At 43.1% G+C, this 22,457-nt stretch overlaps 1 protein-coding gene across 4 annotated transcripts in view; it reads left to right on the plus strand.

Annotated features, from left to right (window-relative positions):
- Positions 1–22,457, plus strand: part of AGAP1 (ArfGAP with GTPase domain, ankyrin repeat and PH domain 1) — a 236,199-nt gene that overhangs the window by 177,040 nt on the left and 36,702 nt on the right. For all 4 annotated transcript variants that reach the window (XM_065750749.1, XM_065750750.1, XM_065750751.1 and 1 more), the window contains 2 exons: positions 20,760–20,914; positions 21,911–22,001. In XM_065750749.1, coding sequence (XP_065606821.1) covers positions 20,760–20,914; positions 21,911–22,001 — 246 coding nt within the window. The remainder of the gene's footprint in view (positions 1–20,759; positions 20,915–21,910; positions 22,002–22,457) is intronic.

Here is a 22,457-nt window from a genome sequence, read left to right on the forward strand (position 1 = left end):
CTTTAATGGAAGCGAGGGAAAGGGTCGGTAGCTGGCTGTGTGGTTTAGGTTTTCTTGTCTTAGAGGCTAACGAGGCTTCTGTTAATTTCTCACCTATAAAAATGCCACCGATTTCTTAATTCAAATTCCTGTTAAAGGAAACAAGTCACAAAGGCATGCGCATCAAACACAAAACACCCTATAAGAAAATACAAGCAGTGCTTATTGTCCCAGTGCCTCAAATCTTTTCTTTGAATATTCCATGACACATAATAGTTGAATTTAGGGAATAAGGAGTCAAGTGTGCTTTTTGTTGTGATACTTCACCCCATAGCATTTGCACTTTGTACATGTGTGGCTTAGGGAGGACCTCCAAGCAGGCTGAGCACGGCGTTAACCATGTGTCAGATGAGGAGCTCATGCTTCCCCTTGTTGGTTTTCTTCCTTACCCCTTTGGAAGACAAATCTGCCCTTTAAATCCGTGCGTTTGGTGACTTCTGAGTGCCCAGCCCCTGTGCTGTGCACTCTTCTCCAGGCCATGCTGAGAGGACTCTTTGGGTTGTGTGCTTCCTGCTTGCTGAGGTTCTGATTAACCTTTAGTTCCCATGTGTTGTAATAAAGAAGAAGGACCATGATTAACTTCTAATCGTAGAATCACAGAACGATTTGGGTTGGAAGGGACCTCTGGAGATCATTGAGTCCAACCCCCCTGCCAAAGCAGCTCCCTAAGCACAGCTTGCACAGGTAGGTGTCCAGGTTGGTCTTGAACATCTCCAGAGAAGACCATTTGTGTCCATCTTTACTGGGGAGGTGCTTTTCTCCATCAGGAGACATACGTTGCAGGAACGTCTGTCAGAACCTGGTAAGCCCCACACTACTTAATGGTTTAGTTATTACTGTAGCCGTGCACCAAACAGAGCTGTGACTAATTGACTCCTGGCCTCTTGGTGTTTGCTAATCAGGCTTTGCAAGTCCAGAGAGTCAGCTTGCTTAGGTGGATTTAAAACAATGTGATGATGTATGCAGAAACATCAGCATCCATAGGAAGCTTCCAGCTGACTGCGATACTTAAATGTGCAAAAGATCTGTTGAAAAAATAAACAGAAGGGAGCCGTGTGTTGATAGGCTTGAGTTGTGTGTGTCTGGTAGGCTTGAGTTGCCAGGGAACATCCCAGGGGAGGTTGCGTTTGACGCATGCAGGCATAAAGCTTGTCAGCTTCCACCTCTTGTGTGCACATCTTCTTCACTGGTAATTTCTAACTGATGTGGCATTGACTTGACTTTGACTTCCCTTTTACTTCCTTCCCCGGTGCTTTGAATCTGTCTTTTTAATCTGGGGAGGAAGTGCTGCAGTTCATGGTGATGGATTACGAAACCAGGCTGGAGTATTTCTGACTCTGCTTCATTTGACAAGGAATTGGCAGCTCGCTCGGAGCTCCCTCGTTATTTCTTCCTTCCAGAGCTCCTCCTCTTGGGACTTTAGAGCTTGCATGCGTAGTATGCAGTTGTCATACAAGGTAGTATTTCAAGGGGTGGAAAAAAAGATGTAGTTTTTAAGTTATTACTGAAAAATTGAAACGGTGACTGGTTTGTAGTCATCCCAAATTGTCCCAAATACTAGTGCTTTTCAGCCAAGGTAATACTTTGTGGCAGTAAACAAAACACCAAAGGGAACGTGCCTATTTCCAGACAACTGGAATGCTTTCACCAACGTGTTTGTGCATAAAAGTACAGTTCGTGATTTACTTAGCCTTAAAACTGGAAGCGATCCTATTACTTTGGGCTTAATATCATCATTGTCACACACATAATTACTTTGTGGTTGGGTGGCCGCCAGTCAGTAGGCAGTGAATGGTCAGTTATAAATAACTTGTTTGGAACAACCAGCTCAGATTTTATGGCGAAACATGCTGTTTATCACATGGATGTTGCAGCCGCCGAGCTTAGAAAGGTGAATTTAGTGAGGGAAACCAGGCAACATTTAGCCAGTGGCAAGTAAATGTTCTTCTACTCATTACAGATTGTAAAAATGATTTCTGCAGTCTTTGTAGATGTCTTACAGCCAGTAGTGTTTACTCGAGTGACAACTCCTGGTTTGTTCGTTTTTTCTTGGCACTCTTGATTTGCATCTCACTTGGTTAAAGGATACGCAGGGTTAATCAAAGAATTAATTAACCCATGCTTAATCAAAGTATTTCAATACCTGCGCTTCTTGATACCAATGAAGAGGAAGAAGTTCCTTTTTGGTTCTGCTTGTAGGAGGACATTGAATAAACAGGAAACTCTCTGTGAAGTGTGTGAGGATGGGATTTGTTCCAGGTATCCTGCTGGAGTAAAGCAGGCCACAGAAACCCGGTGGGGTACAGAGGACTGTTGTCATCTCAAGGGCAGCTGTCCTCGTCAGCTTCTCAGAGTTGTCCCTTCCTGACTCTTAGAGCCCCTACCACATATTCATTTTTCAGAGCACTGTAGTTTTGTCCTAAGGTGTCGACCAGTGGAGTACACTGAAGCTCGAGTTCTTGACTGACGAATCCAGAATGAGCATTTTCTACCTTTGGGATAGGAGATCAGGACATATTATGTGCAAGTCAGAGGGACTGTTAAGTGCTGTGCAGCCTCCAGAACAGTAGTACAAGATGCCCAGCCACTTTTGCAAGAGGATGGAAGGTGTGAACTAGGTTGAAATAAGAACTGTGTAAAGGACAAGAGATGCGTAAAGAAAAATATCAGCTGAAATTGCTGCTTATATCTCTGAGGATAGGTTCCCCTTCTGATTTTGGGTGAGCAAGCAGGCCTTACTTTGTGCATACATACACATAGGCACAGTAGAAGAAAGAGTCTGCTAGTCCATCAACCTTCATTATATTTGATTGCACGCTATTTTGACAGTAATCTTACACTGTTAGGTGTCATGGTTTCTCTGTGCTATCAATTACATTGACTACCTGCATGTTAACTCTGTGTAAAAGGTTGAGAGCCCCTGCTTTCTTTTAGAGGACTGATTGATGGTTTAGAAGAATACAGTTGGGTCATGCTAATACCTTAGGATGCCTGGGAGATGTGGGGTAAATAACGACACTGTTAGTCCCACTCCACCTGGGCAGTAAGGCATGGATGTAAAGCTGAGATTATCTAATACAAGATGAGTCTTAATTCCTCTGCCTTGGACAAACACAGCATAGTTGTGTCATTGAGAGTGGAAGTGAAGGAAACAATGAATGAAACCATCAGTTGGAAGGACACTGAAGGCAATGGTGGGTATGAATGAGTTGATAAAGAGAATTAAAGCTGTTAGAAAGAGTGGAAGATCTGTAGAATGTGAGGTCTTGAGGATGTTAACAGAGGAATTTGGTAAGTTCATCAGCAACACATTGTTATCTGTGTAATGGATGAATGGCTTGGGTTGGAAGGGACCTTAAAGATCTTCCAGTCGAAACACTTGACAAAGGAACGTAATGATAAATCTTGAATTCTGTGAGGGAAAGCAAAACAAAAGCCTATTTGTAGGAAATAATTTTACCTTAAATTTGTACTTCTAGTCAGCAGTTAAGCGACTTAATAAGAAGCTTCTACAGAGCTTTTTATTTATGTATTTGTTTTCTCAACCCAGTATTGTAGGTTCCTCGCTGACATGTGCCTTCAGTGTCATTGTGACCGAGGAAAATGCCAGTTTTAGGTCCTCAGTGTCCTTGAAGTGTATGGTCTGGGCTTCATCTTTGTCTGTGGGCTGTGCTGTGAGTGTGGTGTACCATCTCTGGTTGTGTTCCCAGCCTTGGTTGCTGCGACAAGTTTACACTCGTCCAGCCTCCTGTCTCAGTGCTTTATCCTTGTCTTGATGCCACACGTTACCCGTGCAGGAGGGGATTGGGGAAGCAACACTGTAGGCAAAGATCAGCTTCATGACCACCTGAGGAACCTGAACATCCACAAGTCTGTGGGTTCTGAAGAGACACATCCCAGAGCCCCAAGACCCGGGGTTACTGGTGGATGGCAGCTGGACATGATCCAGCACTGTGCCCTCACAGCCCAAAACCAACCATACCCTGGGCTGCATCCAAAGCAGTGCAGCCAGCAGGGTGAGGGAGGGGATCTGCCCCTCTGCTCTGTGTTGTGAGGGTGATGTTCCAGCAGGTTGCCCAGAGGTGTGGTGGATGCCCTGTCCCTGGAGCCTTCCAAGGTAAGACTGGATCAAGCCCTGGGGCAACCTGATCTAGCTGCACACATCCCTCACTGCAGAGGAGTTTGCACTGGACCTTTGAAGGTCCTTTCCAGCTTTAAGAATTCTATGCTCCTATGATTGAATAGTAGTGGGCATCTTTGTTTGTTTTATTTATAATGATAAGTTAAAACTTTTAGTTGCAAGATAACACAAGTGGAAACTCCAGGAAACTCAGCACTTGGAGATGGTCTTCTGCTTTTGAAATATCTTTTGACTTATGCAGGAAGTAGGATGTCACTAACACAGCCAATGAGATAAAGCTGCTGTGGATGAACTGCTCATAAATACAAAGCTTCATTTGTTTCTCAGGGGAGGGAGAAAGCCCTGTCTCATAGCGTCTCAAAAGAAGCCACATCCCTCTCCCACCTGAGTGGGGAATGGCATTCACGGTCCCCAGCAGGCAGCACAGTATCCCACTGCAACATAACAAGCAGTCTTGACAGCTCCCTATGATGCTGCAGTTCAGATTTTACCATCAAGAAAATCTATAAACCGTGCACATCTTTCTGAAATCATTAACTCCTTAGTTGTATTGATGATTTCATTTCTGTGCCGCAGGAGCATGGCCCGTCTGCCTAGCTGCAAGCTGTGGCTTATCATTTTTATGATGCGTGGCGAGTCAGCTTGCCACGTGCCCTCCCTCCCCCCACCAAAAAAAAAAAATCCATTGGGTAAATTGATTTGGGGATCAGCCTTGATAAAATACCAGCATTCAGCCCCTCGCGACAGCGCGGCTGCATTGTTAGCCGTTCTTGATTATTTGGATGCTCCGGCAGAAGCTGCCACATCAGAGTTGGAGGTGTGCAGAGATTAACTGGTGTCTGTCCAACCATTTGTCATACAAATAACAGTGCCAGTAGAGTGAAATACTATAAATCACTTTTCCCCAGGATTGAAACCTTTTATCAGTTGTGTCAGTTTCATTATTCAATAAGCGATTAGTAACAGCCATTGTCATTTACCCATTTAGTAGTTAACAACTCAGATCTTCAGCTAGTGAGGAACCATATGACACCAACAGCTGATGTAAATGCAGGATTTAATATTTATCTTTCCAGACAAAATGCAGTTGTTACTCAGTGCTGCACTGGGGGGATGAAAGGCAGTGCCACTTAGACAGGAGTTTCTTCGTTTGGGTCTCTTCATTTGATTTTGCTTTATCGCACGGTGACAAAACATGCAGCATTTAAAATATGCATATACAAAATGGCATCCTTCTTTCCCAAACTTTCAGACTCTAATTGCAGCATCTCCCGAGGGGTTTCCTGCTAGTGCAGCTTCAGGGAAAAGTCACATTACAGAAATGTGATAAATTCCACGTAAGGGCGGCTGCAGGAGTTCCCTTTGATCTTGCTGGATTTGCTCAAAACAGTTATCTGGACAATTGTTGGGTGATACCGACTCAAGAGTATCTTCAGTTTGTTATTTTAACTTTTTTTTCACTTCAAAGTTAAAACAAACAGCTTTCTGTAAATCTGAAGACCCCAATACAATTGTTGGTAACGTCAGCATCCTGCAACACCACGCCTTTGAATTTCAGATGCCATCTGCAGGGGAGAAACAATGGTGACTCTTCCATTGGGGAAAGTTTTTCTATTCCCACAGCAAGTTTAAAATGGAAGAATCTTAACAGATGCCTTCTTCCTAGCAGACCTGGGTTGAGTGGCCCACACAAAGAGTCCCCCGTGTCCCATTGTAGGTCACTGTAGTAACCATTAATTGAACGATCAATTCTGAAGGTTATTTTGGCTGATGCTTACACTGCTTGTGAAAGGTCCAAAATTCAGCATCCCATTGCCCATTTTGAGCTAGGAGCTTTAAGTTAGCAATTGGATTTTGCAGGTTTTGGCCCAAAATACAAATGGTTATTGGATGTCCTGCTGGTACGCCTAGATGCTGGCGCTGTGGATGTGAGGAACTTTGCATGGGATTAACCCTCTGTGCCTCAGGTCGTCCTCCTAGTAGTGTAGGACCCAGATCTACAGGCCTCCATTTTCTAAGTGAAGCAGGAGAAGGGGGGTGAGTTGAAAGCTGTCTCCCGTGTCAGTGCAGTCCAAAGGGGAGCTAGTGACCTTCCTGTTTGAGCACGAGCATTCAGGTTTGTGGAGAAATAATCATTACAGATGGGCTGGTGGTTTGTAGGGAGAGACCTTGACACAATAAATCTCTCCAACTTGAATATCTCTAGCGAGGAATCCCTGTACTAACATGAAAGCTTTCACCAGAAGCAGAGTAACATGTTGAACTATGAAACACCTAACGCTGAGAGATTGCCTCACATTGGTTTTTACAAGTGCTGAAAATTAAAGAACTCGTGTTACATACAGCCCCAGCCTTAAAAAGCCTTAAAAGACTTCTATAGACAACTTCTTCTTCTTCTGATAGCAGTGAGTATGGTGGGAAATCTCCCTTCTCATCTTAAGATCGTTTTATTAAATGTGGAATGAAATAAATCCGAGGTGAGCACTCTGCCAGGTCTTTGGAAAAATCTAACCCTTTATCATCTGCATGTAGCAAAAAACATCTCAAGGAAATGAGAACTCTGAGAACTGTATGAGTGCTGTGTGCTGCTTGTTTCTCACAAGGCACCTTGGCACGTTGGTCACGTTTGGTACCTGAATATTTGTTCTCCTTGAACAGGTTATGATTTTTCCACCACGTGAGGAAGCAAATGGGCTCTTTTGGGCTTTAATCCAGCCTGCTAATACTACCATACTGTGGTGTATTTGAGTTCTGGTTGGCAGCATTTCCACTGCAACACCTAATGCGCACGGGGAAAAAAAAAATTGTGAAGAAGCAAAGGCCAAATGATTTGGAATGCTGAGGATGCCTGCACTGCAGGCCACTTGTAAAGTGAGCTGTGAAAATATCACTCCTTTGAGCAGAAACAGCTCTTTCTGTTGGTTTGTAACTGTTTTCTTGACAGTAATTGCTTGCACTATCAACAGAATGGGGCTGCTTTTCGCTCAGAGTGGGAGAAGGGTGTAGAGCAGTGCATCTTTGGTTAATGGATTTAAATGCTGCTTGTTCATCAGCCCCAGACAAGATCGTCGTCTCCCTATCCATAGATGAAACTGATGGTCCGAGGCAGGAATAAATCCATCATGCCATAAAAGCTGTGGTTCTCTGTGGGGTAGGCAAGGGAGCGTTTTCTCTTTGCACTGAGTCAGTGCTGTGGCTAAGTGGCAGAAAGAAGGCAGGTTGCTTGCAGACAGCACATGTTCCCCATATGTCCCACGCTTGTTTCTTTAAATCTTTTTCTGCCTCGAACTCTTCCCTCGTGCAAGTGTTTCCTCTTCAGCCTTTCTCTGTGCTGCATTCTGCTCATCTTAGAAATACGTGGGTTTGATTTCGATGACCGTGCACGTTATGTGTATGCAAATCATGCCAGCAAGGATCCAAACCCACAGAGCTTCATCTGTGATCTGTGCACTGTTACAGGGTCTGTTGTCACGGGTGTGCTCCAGCAAGGAGCAGGTCTGGGCAGCTTTCCCTCGGGCCATTGGTCCTGGGCTTGCATTTGGCTGCAAGACACAGGGCTGGAAAGGGTGCTTTCCTTGCTAACATCTGGTTTTGAGAGTGGCACCCTAGGTGTTGCTGTGACTTGAGCTCTGGCTGTACTAATTAGAGGAATTAGGCTGATCTTGAAATCAAGATGATGTCTAGATAGTTGGATATGTACTCAGATGCCTGGCAAATTCCAGAGGGCCCATCTTGTATCAAGCCTAACTGTGCAGAGGGCAAACAAAATAAAGCATAGAACCACAAAGTCTCATAGTAATAGTTCACATCTAACAGGTAATGCTAAAACATAATGATCCAAGCAGCTTTGCCCTCAGTATTTTGCTCCTCAGCTGACACACACTGCACACTTTCTTAGCTCTGGGAATAGCTAGACTATTTCATAATTCCCTTTGTACATGACACGATGTAAATACTAGAAGGGTATATCAGGGGCCCACTGTAGGCTGTTCCTCCTAGTTATAGCAGATTAATATGTACAATAAACAGAAAACTGTCACGTGTCCTTAAAAATGATAAAAATCAATGATGATTTTGACAAACAGCATTTTGTCAGGGTGATATTTTTGCTCTCAGGTGCTTTATTTTCCTCGGCAGTTTTATCTTTTTCCTTCTTAGTACAGATGTGCACACACACAGGAAAAAAAAAATGGAGGCAGTGTGACAGAGTGATTATCTAATTCCGTAATAAGTCAGCCAGCTTTGTGAAGTCAACCCAATTGGAGAAACTAACCTCAGAAATTGGTCGATCAAATGCTACAAGCAAAGTACTTGTTTTCCAGTATTGAAGCCGGTGGTCTAGTGATCACAGCCAAGCAATTATGGCCCTGTTAGATAGCATGAGTAGTAGTCATTAAATAATTATACCTTTGATTAGCTGCTTTAACTGTTCGTTGCCTTTGAAATATGATAGTATAATTTAAAGCTTTTATTAAAAGATAATTTTTCGAGGTGGTTGAAAAGGATTTTGTGTGTGTGTGTATAAAAGACCCATAATTTTCTGCTCAGATAATGAAAAACTGAGAAAAATGTTTCCAATTAACGTTTACTTTTGTCGATTTGAGTCTAGTGTATTTATAGCGTATTGGAAATGCACTGAATAGTTTAGTTAGCCCTTTGCCTCCTGCAAAAGTTTCTGTAGAGAAATGTAGCGGAGGCAAATTAAAAACAAAGGAGAGAGAAGGAATTTAAAATGTTTTTTAGAGCCATTTAATTAAGGTAACTTTTTCCCCTGCCACGAGTAGAAGTATGAATGCGTTTTCATTTTTTTTCTCTTAGTTTGAAGTATTCCAAGCAGAAGCTAAGCCAAATGTCATTAAGCATTAATGTGAATGGAAGTTTTGCTGTTAGAGTGTTTTGTGGTTTTAAAACAGAGCGCTGGGAAGGATTTTAATTTGGGAGAGAGGGGCTTTCGTGTCAGTCCTAAAGTACCACTCATGTTTGGGTTAGGTAGCTGCTGCAGCTCGGCATTTGATAACCCTCAGCTTGCTTTTCTGAGCATCCTGGTTTCCAAAACGTACACACGTTATTTAGCTTCCTCTGTATTTTGTATGTATACCCTTTTCTTAACCCTTTTTGAGGAGTTTTCATCGTTGCTGCTTCCTTGTAGGGTGAAAGAGGCTGCGTCAGGCCCCTTCACAGTTGAAGAAACAAGTTTAAGTAGTTTAAGAATCTCCTGGGCTGCATCTCAATGAAGTAATTGCAGCCCTCTTATGAAAGAGTGTCATCTTGTTGAGCAAATTGCTGTTCTGCTGACCACCAAAAAAGAAAAGTCCCCAATCTGCAGTTTCACAGCTCCTGATGAAACCACTCGTGTTGCAGAATGAGTTGAAAATGAGCCTGAGGAGGGCTGAGATGTGGAATCTTTTCCCCAGTGTGGTGGCAACTTTATGTAGACTGTCCTGGAGTTTACCCTTAAACACCCCTCCAACACTGGGGTTTGCCTCTTCCCCAGGTCTTAATGTGCTTCTGTTTTTCTAGATAGATAGATAGGGTACCCCGTGTTACAAGTTCACCTGGCGTAGGCTAAGGGAGAAGGCTTTTCCTCATACATCTTCTCAGTCTTTATTGTTACACAATGAAAATAAACAAATGTCCTTAGGTGAATGAACAGCGTTATTATTTTGTGCTTATGATGATGAGATATTCTGAGAAATGAGTGGCATGCTGACTCCATCCCCAGCCCCCTTCCTCCAGCGTAGGTGAAAAGATCCTATTATTTCTGATAATTGATGCTGAGGGCTGTGGCGTGCCTCATTTAATCAGCACTGTTCAGCACACTCCAGGGAAGTAATTCATGCACACTTTAACATCCAACATGGCTGACAAGGCTTGGACACACAACCTAACGGCTACATCATTTTTTAATCAGCTATCTGAGGACTATTTATCTAATCAACAAAGAACTCTGTCACGTGGAGACCAGAGGTGACATTAACAAGTCTGTAGTTTCTCGGTACTGCAGCGGGAGGAGGATTTGTAGGGTGATACTGGAGGTATTTGGAGTCTCCTAAGAACAAAAGAGTATTTCTGCTTATCTGTATGCACAAATAATTTAATTTCAGCAAGTGGAAGGGGATTGATGTGGTGTTTAGGTGTCTGCTATCTGAAGCATCCTTCGAAGACTGTACAGGTATTAAACAGATGGACCATCTGAGGCGCACATCAGTAATACAGTAGGTGCTTTTAGAAATAATGATGTCTGATCACAGGGTGGTAAACATATTTACCACAGTACCTGACTAATCAAAATGAGATGGGAAAAGTAGATTCATTAACGCAGAATAAATAGCGTCTCTATTAAAGAAAGCAAACACTGAAATTTTGTCTGCAAGGGGTTGGTCACAGATGTAAAGTTATTGCCTGAACAAATACGAAGATGTGTGGTAATTGGGAGTCATTAAGCTTAATTGATTCCCAGTTACTCTGTATCTTAACAAAAGGCTATTCCAAAGCCTAATTCTCCTCTCCATCTCCTGGCATGCCTGCTCTTGCTCTAAGGTGTGCACACTAAAACATACGTGTTCAAGCTCATTTTACAGACAGCATGTATGTTAAATAAGTGTAAATCAGCTCACGGAGTGAAGTACGCCGAGTTGTCAGCAAATGGAGGATTGCCTGTGCCTCCAGGTACAGCTGAGTGTCATCCCAGAGCTTTTTTTTTGCCACTATTTTGTTATTTGCAGGGCGGAGACCTCTAAGATGTCATCATATCCCCCTAGCTCAAAGTTTGGAGTCATTTTGTGGAGCTCTGTTTCAATACTATTTGGATGTACAAAGGCCTGTTAAGCCATTAAATGGTGCAGCTTCCACTTCAGTGGGTGTGGATTGCAGTCCGTGCCTTATGAACTGCAAGGACCTAGAAAACTGAAGTAACGGGGTGGGATTGCCTCTGGTCAAGCACATTGAGTCCATCCAGTGCCTACAGAGTCATAGCAAGGGCACTGTGACTCGTGTGTGCGCTCATAGGACAGGCACCCCCTGTCCATTGGCAGTTGTCTTCACAGTAAGCCACAGCTGTCCTAAGTCATGTTTGATTTGTTGAGGCTTTTCATAGGAAACCCAGATTTTTATTGGTTTTGAAGTCCAGGTTGTAGATCTGGAAGCTTTGTGCCATTCCTGCAGCTGGCGGAGCAGAAAGACGAATCGGTGTGATTTCAAAAGAAATCACGTTTCTTTTGAAAAATAAGCAGGAAAAGCTTGTTTACAACGAAAAAAGAGTGGGAGTCTTGTTTGCCTGAACTTTACAAGGGGCCAGCGAAGGATGGAAATTGAGCACACCATTCATTTGCTGTAAAAATAAGGATTGCAAGTAGAGTGACACAAAAAGAAGTAGTTTGAACTGGTGTTTCTCTTTTTGTAGTACGTGGTTCTCTTGCAGCGTATGGAGATGATTCAACAACTGCTGACCTCTGTCCTACCTGGGGAACGGTTCCTGCTGTAAAAAATTAATATCTGTATGGCCCGTAGTAGCACTTGACACCGTTATGTAGAAGTGCATCATTCTTTCCTCCTCACAAATCAGTGCAGTAGATTCTGTTCCTTTTATTGGTACATTCCAACTAGGTGACTGAGTGTGCCACACGAGTGACGCATCAGATCACAGATGGGGAAACTGAGAGAAGCACCTTTGTAAGAGCTCAGGAAAGCACGTTAACCTTTCATCATAAAACCACACGTCAGGCTCCAGGAGTCAAAGCATTCCCAGTTTTTTCCCTGCTGTTTCTTCCTGTGCTAACTACTGAGAGGAACTGGCGGGCGATGGCTTGTGCAGTTGGACATTACAACAATGAAGGTGTTGTTTTGTAGTGTTGTTAAAAGCAGAGCTCGGAGCCATCGGGTGATGGATAATGACTTATTGTGGTAGTCCAGATTGAGAGTTTGGAAGCACAAATTAATTTGTCTGGCAAAGGTAAAAGCTTAATCTTGGTAATCTAAATTCTGGAGTTAATGAGCTTGGTGAAGATCAGAAACTGTGCTCTTTTCTTTGTGCCTACACACTAGTCGGGATGGGGGACTGCTTTGATTGCTGCAAGATGTTGTTTTGCTGTCGATGGTGAAGCCAGAGATCAGGGCAAGTGTCAATGCTAATAAGATCTTCCTCGAAATGTTATTAAAACCCATTAGTCATTCAGATTGAGGGAGTGCAGCTTAGCAGGAATACAGGTCGCCGTTTTAGGACGAGGTGAGTCCAACACCTGGGGCGTTCTTCACCCTTCATTCCTGGTGTGTGACATTTGGGAGAGGTATCTGAAGTGTTTTTAATAGATTTTTATTGGAATCTGGGTCTATCTTTCTTGGTTTTGTTTGTATATACACACACACATCACCAGGGCTGGCATCCAGAGCTATTGTGGAGCTAACTTTTGAACCTGAGAATGAACGCTGACTGGATAGACAAAATGTTCTGGTGTACAAGCCACAGACAGAGCAGGCAAATAATAACATCCAGTGCCTGCTTAGGCCTTGGTTGCAGGTAGCAGAAATTTATAGTTAGGCTGTAATTCTGAAGGCAGTCAGGATAGGATGGCTGGGCTAGGCCCTGGTGGTCACACGTGCATCAATCACCCCGCAGAGGCTGCGTTTGGCACTGCCCAAACCCTGATGATGATAATATTACTGAATTCTCAGAGATAGCAGAGCACCACAAAGGAGCAGGCCAGAGTCTGATCAGTGCTAAAGGACACACTGGGATGTATCAGGACCTCAACATCACCGAGCAAAGGTCCATTCCTTTAAAAGAGAAGAAAAAGGCATGACACTTAACACATTAAAATGGATTATTTCATCAATAGGTTAATGGAAAACCAGGCTGCAAGTTCACTTCCTGCTTATATCTCCATACTGGAACATGGGATTAAAGTATGAAAAATGAAAACAGACTGGGGAAAGGTCTTTGTATACTGGAAACAGTCTTCCCTTTCTAAGCATGCCAAACCTCGATTTTGCCTATTTATATGTAAATTTATTTTTTTATTTCAGGAAAAACAAGATTTCAGCTGGGAAATTGTGCCTCTCTGGTTGCTGGTACCTGCTGGGACTTGTTAAACATTGCTGAAACGGCAGATTTTTCCTATTGAAGGATGTGTATAGTGGAGATATATTAGGTGTGATGAACTTGGATTTTCAGATAGGTCTAACATAGCCTTTCTTTGATGAGGGCAGTGAGGCCCCGGCACAGGCTGCTTGGGTTGCTGTGGATACCCCATCCCTGGTAGCACCCAGGGCCAGGCTGGATGGAGTTTTGGTCAGCCTGGAGGTGTCCCTGCCCAAAATATCCAGTGCTCCATTTTTCCCAGGATCTTATTGCATTAAAGCCTGCAGGTCACTTTGTTACAGCAGTACATGCAGCCTATGGTGCTGAGGCATTTCTCTTCAGCTGCGGTCGTATCTTTTTTTATAGCTGTTATACAGGTTATTGTTTCTTGGTGTGTATGTGAGGATAACTCTCAACAGGCAACTTTGAGGTAGGGGATGGAGAGAGATTGGTTCTCCTCTCAGTGCCTGAAGGGACTGGAGGTTCTCCTCTCAGTGACTTGGAAGGGACCTCTAGAGATCATCGAGTCCAACCCCCTGCCAAAGCATCTCCCTAGACCAGGTTGCACAGGTAGGCGTCCAGTTGGGTCTTGAATGTCTCCAGAGAAGGAGTCCCCTGTACAAACACATTGCGCCCTTTTATTTCTGCTGTTCTCTTTTTGTCTGTTCCCATAGCAGGTCCATCTAGTCTTGCCAGATCTTGTCACATTTTAGAGATTTAAAAGCCAAGAAAGAAGAGGCCTTCCGTATTGTCCGAGGGTTTGAGGGGCTGTGTAGTCCTGTGTGCATTTTGTGTGTAGCTCTTCACACGTGACAGGCTGGTGCTTGTATTTTACTTCACATGCTATTTCAATGTTTCCTTTTTTTCCCCTTTTTTCATTATTACTATTATTTTTTTTTCTTTATTTTTATTCTATTCTCTTTTTTTTCTCTCCCCCTTCTGCTCTCTGGATGCAGCCAAACGCAAAGCTTGGAAACTAAACCGTGTTGGTAGCCTGCGAAATATATACAGCAGCAGCAGCACCAACACTGAAGGTAACAAAACCACACGTTGTAGATGAACACCCCCTCTCTAACCCTTTTTTTACCCCGCTTCTCTGGAAGTTGTCCTCCTTGTGTCTCCCCACCAAATGCAGGAATGGAAATCAAATTTGCCCAAAGCATGTGTGCTTTCATCTTACGTTTGCAGAGTCATTCCGGTGGTCTTTTCATCTTTTTTTTTTTCCTTTGCCCATTTTATTTTACCATTCATGTTCCTTTCAGCTTACTTAAATTTTGACCTTTCCCTCTAGTCGTGCGGTGGTGATGTTTTAAATTACTTCGAGAACCCATTTTCTTCCTTTATTTATTTATTTCTCTATTTCCCCTTTCTACATGTGGGCACCCGATGTAATCTTTCCCAAGTTATTACAGTTTTTAAAAGTGTTAGTATCAGGTGTAATGATCTGTAGCCTAATACAATAGTGTGCCGTGACATTTAAGCAACAGTCTTAATTTGTTTTGTGAAAGCGTTCTCCATAATGCTCTTTGCAGCTCTAATCCAGAGGCGAGACAGTGCCGGGTCATTTGCATGTGCTGCTCTTGCTTGTAAATTCTGGATATTGTTGTATTTCTAAAGGTCGTGCAGTGCCAAAGTTCACAAATTGACTTACGTTGCCTTATTGTTTGGGTTTTTTTCTCCCTCCGTCGAAGTCAGCCGTCGTGGCTTTTATACGAGAGCACATCGGGTATTTCCCACCCCCCCTCCACCTCCATCTGAACAACATAATTATAAACTTCCTTCTTTATTTATTTCTATTCCCCCCCCCCCCCATTTTTTTGTGAATATGACAAATGCCAAAGGTCAGAGTGACTCGAAAGCCGGGAGAAAAAAAACAACAACAACCCTTCCACCATCTCCAGCATTTGGTAGAAACACCAAATGCAAAATAGGTCACAACTCAGTACTCTCAATACAGTGTGGGCCTGGGGGGGGGGGGGGGTTGGGAGCTGGTTGGGTAGGGATGATGTCTTTTTTCACTTAAGTGCAAACCAAATGGGTCAAGTAATCGCGAGCGCATGCCCTAACACTAATTGACTTTATTTTGGAATGATTAGAACTGTAATATTTTTCTTAATGTCACCGTTTTCTGGGCTGTTGGTTTTAGTGATTGCCAGGCGGTGGCATTAAATCTCTTGTAAATTTTAAATTGCATGCTATTTCTGTAAACAAGTCCCTCCGTTCACATCCTGATCATTAACCTTTGGTGATTTATATCACCGTCCTTTTTTGCACAATTACTGCTGGATTGCTGCTGGATGCCACGCTCTCGCTGCCAAATAAAGTGGACGTGGGAAACAAAAGTGGAATTTTACGGCGCCTTTTTTAATGATAATTTTGTTCTATTTCTCACCACAAATGGAAGATTATTACCTTTCCTAGCAGCAGTTGGGGATGCGGTCTGTTTTGACCACGTTGTTGTCTTCTCAAGTGCAAAATGAGAGGAAAAAGGTTATTGGACCTAGATTATTCGTTTTCTTTTAGCGTTTAATACAAAAATTCATTATTTTTTTTAAATAATATATCATTTTGTATATGTTTTTTGTCTTTAAATCTACATGCAGACGTGCTTGCTGTTACAGGTTTACTCCTGGAGAAACCTGGGCTTCTGTATGTATCTGTTATTGAAGTGTAAGAGTGAAACACCTGTTAAGAGCCCCCTTGTGTACTGCAGGTGAAAGTCCTGGGGCTCGAGGCCCCTCTAGTCTGAAAGACCTTCCATGTGCCCTACAGAAGGCACGCTGAACACCTAACCTTACGGGAACAGGTTGGGCCTGCGTGCACAGCCACTAGCTGCGGTGCTGAGACTGGCAAATGCAGAGTTAATGAGCAGTGTGAGTATTAAAAGCCACATGTTTAGATAATTATGCCTTCAAAAAGGAAAATGTTGATAGGAAATGACAGTCCAGAATAACAAATCTGCTTTAGTCTTTAGCACGTGCTTGCTCAATTGCACTTCTGCGTTGGTACAGAACAAAGATATTGCCGGCGCGTATCATTTTTAGAAGCTTGATCTCAGCGACTTCTTAATTCTGGTGCTGTGATTTAGGGCTTTGGTGTGCTTCCATGTAGCAAAATCTCCAGTGAAGATGGAGAAGGCAGAGGTCCACGTGCTGCAGCTTGTTCTCTAGGTGCTTGGCAGAAGGGAGCGTCGGCACAGGCCTCGGTCTGGTGGGTCTCTCGTGCTTTCTGCTTGCACAGGGTCACCTTTTGCTCCACAAAATAAGATAATATAAATACAAAATAATTATAACGCTTGCTTTTTTGCTCCTTATTGCAGGCAGATGGGATTCGAGCGATCTTTTGGTTTTCTAGGGGGAAACTGTGTCAGCATCAGCATGTTGGCCTTAAAGCAACCCCCTTTCAACTCACTCTTCCGAAGCTGGGGTCTCTTGTATGTGCTCTCAGATCTGTATTGTCATAACATGGAATAACTTTTCCATCGCAGTGTAAAGAAGTATCCTTACGAAATTAATGGCTGTGCTCTGCCTGCTGTGGTTAAACATTCACAAAGACACTAAATCCTCATTTTTCCACTCTTTACGGTTACATCTCTGATACGTTAAACTGTGCTGCATCAGAGTTGCCAGGATCTCATGGAAAGTTTGTCTCCTGTGTGTTTACTGAATCCCAAACTGCCTTTTATTTAAAAGCTATCAGTGCTCTTGTCGTGATGCTGTGCCTGTGCAGGAAGGTCACGTCACTGCAGATGGAGAGGGAGGCTGTTCTGAGCACCAGAGATGAGCTCTATCCAGTCAGCTGAGAAAGGTCTCCATCTTTGAAGCGTGTATGGTTTCAAAAGTGAACTGCAGGCTTGAAGCACGCTGGGAAACACCTAGTGCAAATGCAGACTCTCCTGAACTGAATTTAAAAGTGGCTTCATGGTATTCTTTGAACCGTGTTGTCTTGGCACCCAAATAAAGTAAGTGCATATGGCAGGGGGAGAGCATTAGTCCCTTGAGCTAGAAACAAGCCTTTCATCATCAGATTGTCACTGATGGGCAGTGATATAAAGCAGTGGTACTGAAACATTCTTCCAGAGGAACATAACCTTTGTCAAGAGCTGTGGGCAACTGATAGCAGAGCTGTATTGTCCTGATAGGGTTGATTTTCAAAACTAATTAGATTTAGACACTGGGTTTGGAAAGGGGAGAGAAGTATTAGCGTAGTCATGCCCAGTGGGACGTGGCACAAATATTTCTTTAATTGATGCTGCTAATAAACATACTTATCTTCCAACTTACAGGGATAATTTACACCAAGTGGCAAAAGGTAGTGATAGTTTGCATGATGTAGTGCATAAGCAACGCCTTCGTTGTGATCAGATTGTATGCTGTAAACATCTGATGTTGTTTGCAAGGACACCTCAGCAGTTTTTCATCACTGTCCTTTGGAACAAAAGTCTGTGGGTTATCAAAGAAGGATGCTGGCATGGAATGAGTCTCAGTGTTACTCCACGTGGTGCTGGATAGGTTTGAAGGTGCAACCTCAACTCGAGAAGATGCTTGATGGGTGGTTGAAATATGCCGTTGAGTCTTCTGGTCCTACACTTGTTGTGATGGTTTCCATTCCTCTTTTTTGCAGTGCGGCATGGTCTTCCTAAAACTCACTCTTTGCACATCCTCTGCTCTTGTAGCAAAAGCAGAACTCAACCATGCTTTAGGCTCCAGATCACATTTGTGCAGTTTCAGCTCGTTTCCCGTTTCAGCCACCTCTTCTCCCTTACAGAACAGCCCCACAACACAACATTTGAGGCATCTCCTGTCCCCATAATAACTTCCAAATGTAAATCAGTTGCAGCTGTTTCTTAGCACTTTAACCCTTTGTCTGCCAAGCTTCCAGGAAATAATTGATGACTGATTGGCCCATTAACCTTTTAAAAAAAAAAGTTTGACAGCCTGGACTTGTGTAATGAGGAGGGATTCGTGGTGAAATCAGTTTGATGGCTGAGTTGCTTGCCCCTGAGAGTGAAAAATTAGCCCCACAGGACCTCGTCTGCATAGAAACTGGACACAATTAGTGTAATATCCGGTGTTATTAATGTAGTTTGGAGTAATTGGGCAGGTTGATTTCGACAGGTTGATGGTGCTAAACTACTATTACAGTGGACCTTTCTATGAATAACCGTTAAACATGGAGAACCATTTAATAAAATGTTGTGATTGGGCTCCTAGGGATTTAAATAGCACAACCTATAATTTTATTAGAGGCTAAAACTGACCAAATTCCACTCTGCTGCCTGGGTTGTTTTGTTTGCATTTGTGATGGGTCCAGATTTACAGATTGCTACCTGCGTGGCACATCTGGTTTGCTCATTGCTCTGCAGGTGATGCGGTGTGGGCTCTGCTTTGTGCTTGCAAGAAAAAAATATGTATATTCCATCGCATTTGGGCAGAACATGTATATTGAACATGTGTTCCAGCAGTGCTGTTGCTTCTCAGCTCAGCTTTTTGGAGAGCAAACCTAAAGCTTTGAGAGGTCAAAGAAAAAGGTGGGGGGGGAGACTCATGCAGACTTGTTATGATGTCAGCAACGGCCAAGCTCTCTTCATCACTTGCTGAAGAAGTGTAGATGTCCTTCCAGCCCAGCCCTGACACATACCCATGGTACAGGGACAAACAGGGATGCTGTTGTGAGGATGGGATTTCAAACCTCCCTTATAGGCTGGACTGGATTGCAGAATTCGTTGCTATCAAGTTCCTTAGCTATGTCATCAGGATTATGAGATGGGAGAGTTCAGTCATGCTGTGTCTTGGATCTATACACTTCTTTCAGATCCTGAAACTGTAGATCTGGGAAGTCACTGCATACTTGGATGCTGAGATTTTGGGCTGAGCTGTGATGGGATTACTGTAGAGTTTCTTGAAATACACACCCCACGTGCCTGTTGGTTATTAGGTACTTCATTAACTCTGTCCATGCTGATGTCTCCTCTTGTTATGCACCCCAGCAGGGTGTTCTCCTTGCTTAGGAAAGGTGTGGGGAATTATTTCCTTGTAGGTGACACGATGTCAAACATGTGCCACCACACATCGAGGGCTCCTGGCTGCCATCACCATACCGATACGCTCACCTCAATAGCACCTGCACTGAGTAATTACTGTGAAAGTCTTTGAGCTTAGCATTTCTTTTGCTGTTTCTGTTCATGAATTTCTTCCTTCTGATATGCACTTTATTGAAAACTTGGCATTCCTCTGCATGCTTGCCTCTAAATTGCATACCTGCACGGGGGAAGCACTGCTGGAAGAGTTTGCACTCTGTATAGAAGATTGTTCTGAGCTGGAGGATTCTGTGACAGCATTTGTAAATCCCTCTTTATTAAGACCTCCGAAGTAGAAAGATTTTATCATTTAGAAGCCACTAAAAAGCCTAAGAATGATGCATCTCCTAATCTGGACTCTACAGGAAGCTGCTGCACGTGGGATTCAGTTTTCCAGGTCCTCCTCTGTCAGTGTTCTCTGGTCTTCGTGAGGCCTCTCTTCCCCTCAACAACGCTTTAGTTTTTGTTCTGCAGGACTGTGTTGTCCTACGGATGGCATAGGACGTCTTTATGTGCTTATGGATGACAAGCTAACACGTGAGTTTTGTGGCTCTAACAAGTCATTAGTAGACAAGTGGATGCTTTATCTAAAGCCTGTTACTTCTGGTGTTCAGCAGAACTTTGTGCTCTACTGTAATGCTCCTTTCGTGCTTCATGCCTGCCCTTCCTGCTTCCCCTATCTCAGCTTCCTTGATTTTTTAAATTTGATTTTAGTATCCCATGTGTAGGTAGAGCGTGTCCATTTAGTTTGTTGGTATTTTCAAGCACTGCAGTGCTTTGGCCTGAATACTTGTCCTTATTCCGTAGTGGCCCTGAGGGGTTTTCACTGACCCTTTCTGCTAGCTTCTTAGATCATTTTCTCATCTCTCCCAGTGTGAATAGCTTGAACTGATTTTAATCCTGTATTATAATCCAGTGTATTTGTAGACCAAAAATGCACACACGTGCTACCTGTGGATGTACACAAATGGTTGAAGGAGGAGGGTAAATTATTACACTTCGTACTGTCAACTGTTTATAATGCATTCGTCCTTTCAGTTATTTTGTGGCACACTTTGTTGATTTTTTTTTTTACAGTATGTAGCTCTTAGATTACAGTCTGAATAATGCACATTAGCCACTTTGTCTTACAGATTTGGATAGACTCAACACTAAACAGGCAAACACACACAAGAACTGTACATTTATACAAAATAGTGCTTTATCCATGTAGCATTTCAAGAGAAAAACGCTGGACCTGTGTGTTGTTTTCTGATGCATTGTGCAGCTTCAGGGTTGGATATGCTTTGCCTCAAATCTCCGATGTTCAGACCTGCACTTGCTTGCTGCATTGCAGAAATGCTCATCGGGCAGGGTTGCTAAGGCCTACCTGTTGGTATGCTTAAACCTTTTTCCTATTCCACGTTTCTTTGTTTGTTTTTCAGAACAAGAAGAAAACTTTGAGTTTATCATTGTCTCTCTCACTGGCCAGACTTGGCACTTCGAAGCTACCACATACGAAGAAAGAGACGCATGGGTACAAGCCATAGAGAGTCAGATCTTGGCCAGTTTACAGTCATGTGAGAGCAGCAAGAATAAGGTATGGTGCACAGAGTGATAATGAGGAACAGTAACAGGTGGTTGATCACCAAGAGGAAAGCAAAATCAAGAACACTGAACTTTGAACCTCCCCTCCTAGAGAAATGCATGTAGTGATAGAGCCACGTGTTGTCCATCTAAACGATGGATTCTTCTCTTCAAAAGAATTTGTCACTGGAAGAAGGAAACTTGGATTGTAAAATGAATGCCTACTTTCATTACCCCAGCCCACTTGCATAGTTTTATTGGTTCCAATAATAACTGGAATAATACAGTTTGATTCCAGTATACATTTCTGAGATAAACAGGTCATGATTTTTCTCTGTTTTGTGTCTCACTTTCATGGATTTACACGTATGTTTATGTTAAGGGAGCACAACAGGAAATCTGTCTGCTAACACCCGTGGTAAAAGAGCACTAATACCAAGTGGGGCAAAGAATGGCTGCTAGCAGCACTATCCAGTACCTACAGAGAAGATTGGCCTTTGTGTATATTAAATATTCTTTTGTAGAGAAGAATCCATTGTTGAGATTTTGATTGTAGAGGGAGCTTTTCTGATTGTATATTCAACCTGCTACAGTGCTCCAAGAGGTTTTCTTCCATAAGGTAGGCCCACGGCCTCAAAACATGTCAGAAGAACTAACTGGGATACCATAAGCACAGCTGGTGGGGGTGTAGTAAACATCCCCATGGCGGAATATCTCCACGTGGCCGTATTTGATTTTCATTTGCTTTTCAGAGAGCCCATAGTTTGTTGAAGCTAACAATTTTCTCCTTAGAAAGCCCACCATACAGTTTAGTTGGGAAGAGCTGAACTAGTACATAACAGGAGACATTTCGGATCCGAGATCATTGGCTGAGGGCTTCAGGATCCCTCATCTTGTTGGTTCAGACTTGACCTGAGCTCTGTTTTTTCTGCATTGGCTGCCAGTGGTGTTATCTAGCCCTTTTTCTTGTGCTCCTGTTTGTGACATATGTGCTTCTTCACATTTTCAGTCGCGTCTGACAAGTCAGAATGAGGCCATGGCCCTTCAGTCGATAAGGAACATCAGAGGCAATTCCCACTGCGTGGACTGCGAAGCACAGAGTAAGTATGGCTGCTTCTGGACACAGCGTGGTGTGTTGGGCTTCAGAAAGCTGCCCTCCTGTTGGCCAGCAGATAGGTGAACATCCACCACAGGCTCTGTCTGTTTTGGTATTACATTCCCTACGTTATTTTCACTTTTCTTCTTCCTTGTGGAATCTGTTCGATCGGGTTTATTTTATGTTAATTTATATTTAATATATGCCATGTCAGATAGGTCTGCTTTTTTTCCTTCCCTCTTGTTGTACTTCTCTCTTTAAATGTGAGCATTTCTTCACTTTCCTTTGAAGAGAAGGAAAAAGGAGTTTGCTCTTTGACATCACCTACTTCCTTTTTCTCCCTTCTTTGGGTGGAAAAGACGTACATACTGCGGTAGTATTTTCAGTGAACTAAAGCTTAATTTGTGAGTTTTTTGTTTGTTGGTTGGCTTTAGAGTTACTCATCAGAAGAAGCCAAAGT

The sequence above is a fragment of the Cyrtonyx montezumae genome, unplaced genomic scaffold (assembly GCF_038088225.1).
Source record: "Cyrtonyx montezumae isolate F1298 unplaced genomic scaffold, pur_monq_1.0 scaffold_7, whole genome shotgun sequence".
Lineage (NCBI taxonomy): Eukaryota > Metazoa > Chordata > Aves > Galliformes > Odontophoridae > Cyrtonyx > Cyrtonyx montezumae.